Source organism: Microcaecilia unicolor, chromosome 11 (genome assembly GCF_901765095.1).
Source record: "Microcaecilia unicolor chromosome 11, aMicUni1.1, whole genome shotgun sequence".
In the NCBI taxonomy this organism is placed as follows: domain Eukaryota; kingdom Metazoa; phylum Chordata; class Amphibia; order Gymnophiona; family Siphonopidae; genus Microcaecilia; species Microcaecilia unicolor.
The window spans coordinates 82,175,419-82,182,985 of record NC_044041.1 but is presented as its reverse complement, the minus strand read 5'-3'; the positions used below and the strand labels follow the sequence as shown (position 1 = coordinate 82,182,985).

Below are 7,567 nucleotides of genomic sequence, written 5' to 3'. Positions count from 1 at the left end.
AGGTATACACATAAAGTAGCATATATGAGTTTATCTTGTTGGGCAGACTGGATGGACCGTACAGGTCTTTCTCTGCCGTCATCACCTATGTTACTACATTACTATGGATGTGGTCACAGCACTGCTGATTTAAAAGGGGGGTGGATATGTTCCTGGAGGGAATTCTAGTCACCGCATCTGAAAAAAGATATAGTGGAATTAGAAAAGGTACAGAGAATGGTGACGAAAATGATAAAGGGGATGGGATGACTTCCCTATGAGGAAAGGCTAAAGTGGTTAGGCCTCTTGGAGAAAAGAAGGCTGAGAGGAGATATGATATGACATGAGGTCCCCTGTCATGACATACCCACCCTGTCATGACATGAGGTCCCCTGTCATGACATGAGGATGCCTGTCATGGCATACCTACCCCTGTCATGACACACCTACCCTGCCATGACATACCTGCCCTGTCATGACATACCCACCGCATAATGACATGAGGTCCCCGTCGTGACATACCTGCTCCTGTCATGACATATCTGTCAAATTTTAAAAAGCAATTAAAACCTAGGTATCTGAACTAACCTGTTCAAGTAACAGCTCACCAGCTTTAGGGTTCCTGCAGTTTCCTTTCTCCCTTCATTTCCCCTTCCACCTCCCAGCTGCCGCTTTTCCTGCTCACCCTCTGGTTAACTGCTATATTTATTGTAAATGGCTCTTCTATACCATGGGTGTCAATGGCATTATATTAAGCATGTGTAAATTTTGTTCTTTCTTCAGGTATCACCATGTTTGTTAGTAAATGTGAGAGGGAGCTGGATGAGCTGAGGATGTGTGTGGGCACTGATACCCTCATCACTGGCACAGCCGAGGAAGAGCGGCCCAAGAGGAAACATCGGAGGAACCGTACCACATTTACCACCTACCAGCTCCACGAACTGGAGAGGGCTTTCGAGAGGTCTCACTACCCTGATGTCTACAGCCGGGAGGAGCTCGCCATGAAGGTTAATCTACCGGAGATCAAAGTGCAGGTGAGCCAGGAATTCCTGTGTGGAATGTGGAGTTATATGGAGAGTATGTAGGCAGTATGTAGGGCTAGGGCTGGAACTGGGCCTATTTCCACTTAAACTGTTCAGATACTGCGGGGGTCTAAATTAAAGAGAAAAAGCTTTGAAATTAGAATGATCACTCTGAGACTAACACTAAAGATAGACATTGGTTTTCTCACCCATTATCGGTGAACTGTAAAGTGTTACTATCTATCCCCCCTCCCCCACTCCCACTAATCTTTACTTACAAATGCAGATAGCCTAAGAACTGGATGAATTTGTACTATTTAAACCCAGTGTAACTGCATTCTCTCTTCACCAACCTGATGGACAGGATAGCTCTCAAAAACTTTCCAAACATCATTTTAATTGAACTAATATAATGTATCACTTACAACTTGGTGGTTTGACCCTTATTTTCAAATAAATACATTTCCACTCACCCCTTCCCCAGCACTCAGTCTCCGAGTCTTGGCTCATTTACCTTATTAACCTCCCTCCTGCCAGGGCCAGAGCTTAAACATGCTGCTACTCAGGGTGGTGACTCCTTCAGTTCTGGGCAGTCTTGGGGCTCTCTGTGACAGTGCTACTACTACTAATCATTTCTATAGTGCTACTAGATGTATGGCTGCACTGTACTCATTATATGCAGGTACTTTCTCTGTCTCTAGAGGGCTCACAACCTAAGTTTTTGTACCTGGGGCAATGGAGGGTTAGGTGACTTGCCCAAGGTCATGAGCAGCTGTAGTGGGAATTGAACTCAGGTTGCCAGGATCAAGGCCTGCTGCACTAACCATTGGGCCACGCCTCCTCTCCATGAGCCCCCCCCCCCCTCCCCGCATTGGCCCTGCCTCAGCTCTACTTCCTCCACTGAGAAGTCCAGGAGACAGAGCACTAGTAACTTCTGCTTCTTCCTGGTGAAGTACTATCCACTGCTTCCTCCTCCTATGCAGGGCCAACACAACACAATAAGCACGGCTTGGGCGTTCCAACATTTGGAAAAGTCAAAGGTTTCCCTGAGCATTGCATTTACCATTGTTGCGTTGGCACTGTTTGCACCATGCAGCAGCTCTTTTGTTTTAAGTTGTACAGCACAGGAAGAAACTCCAGTGCATGTCTCGACTCACAACTTGTACCAGAATTCCTTTTCACACCATGAACAATGGAGGCAGGATGGTGGTAGTTGCCATGGCTGTAGCTCTGAGAGGGGAGGAGTGGTATGAGACAGAAATAGCAGTTCCAGGGGAGAGGGATGGCAGTGCAGATCTGTTCGTAGTGGGGCACCAGAATCCCTGGCTGTACCCCTGCTCCTGTGCAGTTTGTCCATCTGTGTTTGAACTGTGCACGTTTAGTGCTACAGAGAGCATGGTTCAAAGGCCTCATTGCACCACAGGGGAAGAGGAAGCATTGGAAGTACCAGCACAGAAGTTCAACTGCCTGGACTGCAGCAGCATAGAGAGCAGGGCTCCTGGGCAGAGCAGGGCAGTATGCGAAGAACATTCCCACTCATACCTAGAACAGGTTTCAGTTCAGACCTGCCGGACCATTTTCCATGCATGAATCAAGATTTCTTCATGTTTTAGGGTTATCATGCTGCATGGCAAATATTCCAGGAGGGTTGGGATTGTGATCCGAGCTAGTGATTTTCCAGCCCAGTGGCGATAATCTTCATATGTGTCACCATGTCCTCCTAAACCAGAGTTTGACAAATACCAGGTGTCATATCATCAGGGTGCTTAAAAATTTAACCCTGGCATCTGGCCTTTTGTGCTGCTGCTATTGCAAAAGAGAGAAAGATGACACATGCCTTGGATCTGTTGAGGCTCTCATTAACTTTAAGCCATGCAGTGTTGGATTGTCCAATGAGTTTGTGCAGATTACAGCTAGCAAGAGTTGTAGCAGATGCCAGATACATACAGCCTTTCTTTCTTCAACAGCCGTTGGCTTGCCTGGGAGGTGGTGTGACAGGGAGATGGGGAGTGGTGCAGGGTGACTTGCTGAGGGATCTGAAAGGGATGACTTGTTAGGGGTACGGGTCCAGGAGAACGAGAGAGAGACTTGATTAGGGCAGGGTGCAGGGGTCATCAGCATACTGCTGTCAGGGCCGTGCCTAGGGTCTCTGGCGCCCCCCTGCAGACTATCAGTTGGTGGCGCCCCTCCCCCCCTCCCCCCCTCCTGTGAAAATGATCGCTCACCACTTGCCACACTGACAGGAATTGTCAGCAATATTCTTAGAAACAAATTGCTATACATTGCAAAATAAGATAGCAGATGTAAATTCTCAAAGTGGACATATTCCAAACACTAAAATGAAAATAAAATGATTTTTTTCTACCTTTGTTGTTTGGTGACTTTCTTTTTCTGATCATGCTGGCCCAGTATCAGATTCTGCTGCTATCTGTCCTCTTAACTCCGTTTCCAGGGCTTCCTTTCCATTTATTTATTTCCTTTCCTCCTTTCTTCTTCATTTCTGGTCCTCAGCTTCTGCCTATTTTCTTCATCCATGTGCAGTTTTTCTCCTCTCTTCCTTTTCCCTCATTTAATCTCCTTCATCTCTCTTCCCTCCCCTCTATGTTCAGCAATTTCTCCTCTCTCCCTGAGCCCTGCCCTCCCATCCATGCTCCTCTGTCCCCTGCCTACTCCATTCATTCCTATCCAGCAATTCCCCTCTCTCCCTGAGCCCTGCCCTCCCATCCATGCTCCTCTGTCCCCTCCATTCATCCCTAATTCCCTATCCAGCAATTCCCCTCTCTCCCTGAGCCCTGCCCCTCCCATCCATGCTCCTTGGTCACCCTCCATTAATCCCTATCCAGCAATTCCCCTCTCTCCCTTCCATGACACCCCCTCGCATCCATGCTCCTCTCTCCCGTCCTCCCACTCCCATGTCCCAGTTGGCCTGGCCCGCCCTCTTCTCCCCTCTCCCTTCGCATCCATGCTCGTCTCTCCCCTGCCCTCCCACTCCCATTGTTCAACTGCCCGCCCTCTTCTCTCCCCCAACATCCCTTTTCTTTTTTTTTCTTTTTAAATTTACCTCCGTGGCGGTCCAGCAGCGCAGCGTCATGAAGGAGGCAGCACTCCCGACGTCTCTAGCCTTCCCTTCGCTGTGTTCCGCCTTCTTCTGACGTCAAGGAAATGACGTCAGAAGAAGGCGGAACACAGCGAAGGGAAGGCTAGAGACGTCGGGAGTGCTGCCTCCTTCACTGACGCTGCGCTGCTGGACCACCATGGAGGTAAATTTAAAAAGAAAAGGGATGTTGGGCGGGGGGAGAAGAGGGCGGGCAGTTGAACAATGGGAGCGGGAGGGCGAGCGAGGTGAGCATGGTGCGGCGGCGCCCCCCAAAGGGAGGCGCCCCCCTGCCATGCTTACCCCGCTTACCATGTTGGCACGGCCCTGACTGCTGTCAGTATAGATGTGGAAACTGGAGAGGCCATTGGCTTCTGCTGGCGCTGTGCTGTATTGCATTAAAGGCTAAGCTTTCTCTTCCTATAAATGCAGAGTGGGAAAATAGTCTTTAGTAACTCAGGCCCTAAACAACCTGTGTAGAACTTCTTTTTGAGGGGGAGTAGGCGGTATTGTGAGAGAGGTCTCAGATGGCTGGCTTTAGGAGCACACAGCCTGGCTGTTTGTTAACCCTTGAAGTGGCTGCAGATTGTTCTGCCGTTTTGCTCAACACATTCTGATTCATTGACAATAGTTACTTATACTCAAGTCAGACACAGTAGTGGTTAGATCCTGTGACTCCTGAGGCAGGTGTATATCACCGAAACACAGATCTGTGTCGAGTCTGGCAACATTTTCATGTGTATTGCAAACTTTTTTCTGTATGTAATTGAATCAGGTAATCTGTTTTTGTATTTTATTGGTTTTAGAACATTTTTATCATCATTATTCTTTGGTCTGTTAATAAATACTACTTTCAGTATGGTCATTCACCTTTTAATTCATTGGAATTTAATTGGTCTTCCCCTACTCCCTTCCTTTAGACTTGGCTACAAAACAGGACCATGCCAAGCTATAGTTGTGCCTTGTGCCCCACCCGCTTCACTATGGCCAATGAAAGTACACAGTGGGCTGGGAATAATATTGGCACCTTGTGTGGCCACATCAGTTGCACAGCTTTTGGTAAAGTGCTGCTCCTAACTTCAAATACAATTTGTCAAGGCCTGTGCTAAACCATCCCAGCTCTTTCCCCCTTCTCCTTTCCCATTCACACTGCCATTGAATCTATGGTTCATTTTTATTTTTACACACATTGGGCCAAAGCCAATAAATTAGGGGGAAATTAGGCCCTGGGGAAAATCGGTGCTATTCTATAAAGGGTGTTCGAGATGAGGACTCTTTATATAATAGCGAATAGCATTGATTCCTGCGGCTAATCTGATGTAAATCCTGGTGCACAAGTTGAGCAAGGGTGAGAAAACAAGAAGGCAACCTGTCTACAATATCCACCATGGAATACAAGACAAGAAGCAGACCTTGCTGAAGAAAATGCGGTCTTTTATAAGTCGTAATAATGCTCCCAGGGTTCACAGTCAGATGTCCGACATGGTCATGTTTCGCCAAGAGTACAGGCTGCATCAGGGGCATAAAGAACTAAGATAAACAACATAAAAATAAATCAGTAGAAGGTTTAACCAATCACATATAAATAAATAAATAAATAAACAGATAAAATTATAAAACATGTGTGCATCTATATAAAAGCTAACGTGGTGCTAAATGAAATATATACATTTTGACCAATGAAAGGGTTCCACCTTTAAACTGTTTCCTTTCCATACAAAGATGCAACACCAATAGAACAACCACACTACTGTGTCCTAGGGCAACTTAACACTTGGGGACTTAGGGAAAATCCACAGCTTATTTCTAGAATAAGCAGCATGAAATGTATCGTACTATTTTGGGATCTTGCCAGGTACTTGTGACCTGGATTGGCCACTTGACCTTTGGTCTATCCCAGTATGGCAATACTTATGTAACCCTTTAATTTCCTTTCCCACCCAAAATCAAATCTACTAAAGCTTTCTAATAATATGCAATTTGCTGGTGAACACCATTAACTTAGATTTTGGTGATTTCACAATGCCTGGTGAGCACTTCTTACCATAACCATCCCTTATAGTTTTCATTGCCAGTGACCCTAAAGACCATTTCTATGGTTAATCCTATCTGAATATCTTTCATCACAGGTATGGTTCCAGAACAGAAGAGCAAAGTGGAGGAGACAGGAGAAACTGGACACAAGTTCCATGAAACTTCATGACACTCCCATGCTGTCCTTTAAGAGGGCCCCAATGATAGCTACTGTTGGACCTATGAGTAGTTCCTTGCCTCTTGATCCCTGGTTGATAACCCCCATTGCTGGAACTACCACTGGCCATAGTGTTCCAGGTTTCATGGGACCTGCTCAAGCCCTGCAGCCCATCTGTGCCAGCCATTCATTCCTCAGTACCCTGCCCCCCATGTCTCAAGCTGTGCAGCCAATAATGAACACACCTTACCAGTGTCCTGCCACCACCTTTATGGACAAGTGCCCACTGGAAGAATTGGACCAAAGGAGCTCCAGCATCGCTTCCTTACGCATGAAGGCAAAGGATCTGATTGAGACCATTGATAGAACTTGGCAACCACTATGATCACTAGCCAGCCCTACAACATCAGGTTCCTTGCTGGGCTAACCAAGCCATCTCTTCGGACACTTTGGATTCTATATTTATTTTATTTTATTTATAAATGTTAATACCCTCTCCCTGCACAAGTTCATTCAAAATGGTTTACATAATCAATAAAGCAATCACAGACTGAAATAAGAAAAATAGACAAAAATAAAAATATACTAGATTACAATATTAAGGGAATCTCTTTCAAAAGATATACTTGTTAAGAAACTCAGGCCTCAGTCAACAAAAATGTCTTCAAACCTCTCCTGTACTGTGTTGGAAGAGACTCAGCATACAATGACTGGTTCATTCTCAATTTCAATAAAACAAGCGTGCACAATGACTGAAAACAGGACAGGGTGCCAGGCAATGTGAGACCAGTGCAGGATAAACGCTTTATCTGGTGGGGATTGGGGACCCCCACCAGCCAAACCGGGGACCCCAGAGCCAATTGGGGGGCCCAGGTCCCTGTGGCCCCCTGTAGCTACGCCACTGGGTGGAATTACATTACATGAAAAAGCAGAAAAACATGGCAGACAGAAATGAGGCCTAAATTAGCAGATGAGAAATCATACCTAAATTAATCGATATCAACAGCAGATAACATATGAACTTTCAGGCTTTTCCTAAATAAGAGATAAGAAAAAGTTGATCTTACAAACACTGGCAGCCCATTCCAAACCTTAGTGGCTAAATATTTAAAAGAAGAAATCTAAAAAATTGTTTTTGCTTAACCCCTCTGCAGCTTGGAAATGACATAGTAAAATGGCATAGTAAAAGCTTGAGCCAGTGGAAAGGACTTGCTAAGTCTTGCATCTTTCCTAAACTCAACTCAATCTCAGATGACATTTCAGGGATTTTAAGTAAACAAA

General features: G+C 45.8%; 1 protein-coding gene across 1 annotated transcript; it reads left to right on the top strand.

Moving 5' to 3' along the window:
- The first annotated feature begins 770 nt into the window (after positions 1-770).
- Positions 771-6,671, top strand: RAX2 (retina and anterior neural fold homeobox 2). Its single transcript, XM_030218694.1, has 2 exons — positions 771-1,013; positions 6,225-6,671. The coding sequence occupies exons 1-2, from the start codon at positions 771-773 to the stop codon at positions 6,669-6,671; spliced, it is 690 nt and encodes a 229-aa protein (XP_030074554.1).
- Positions 6,672-7,567: the final 896 nt, after the last annotated feature.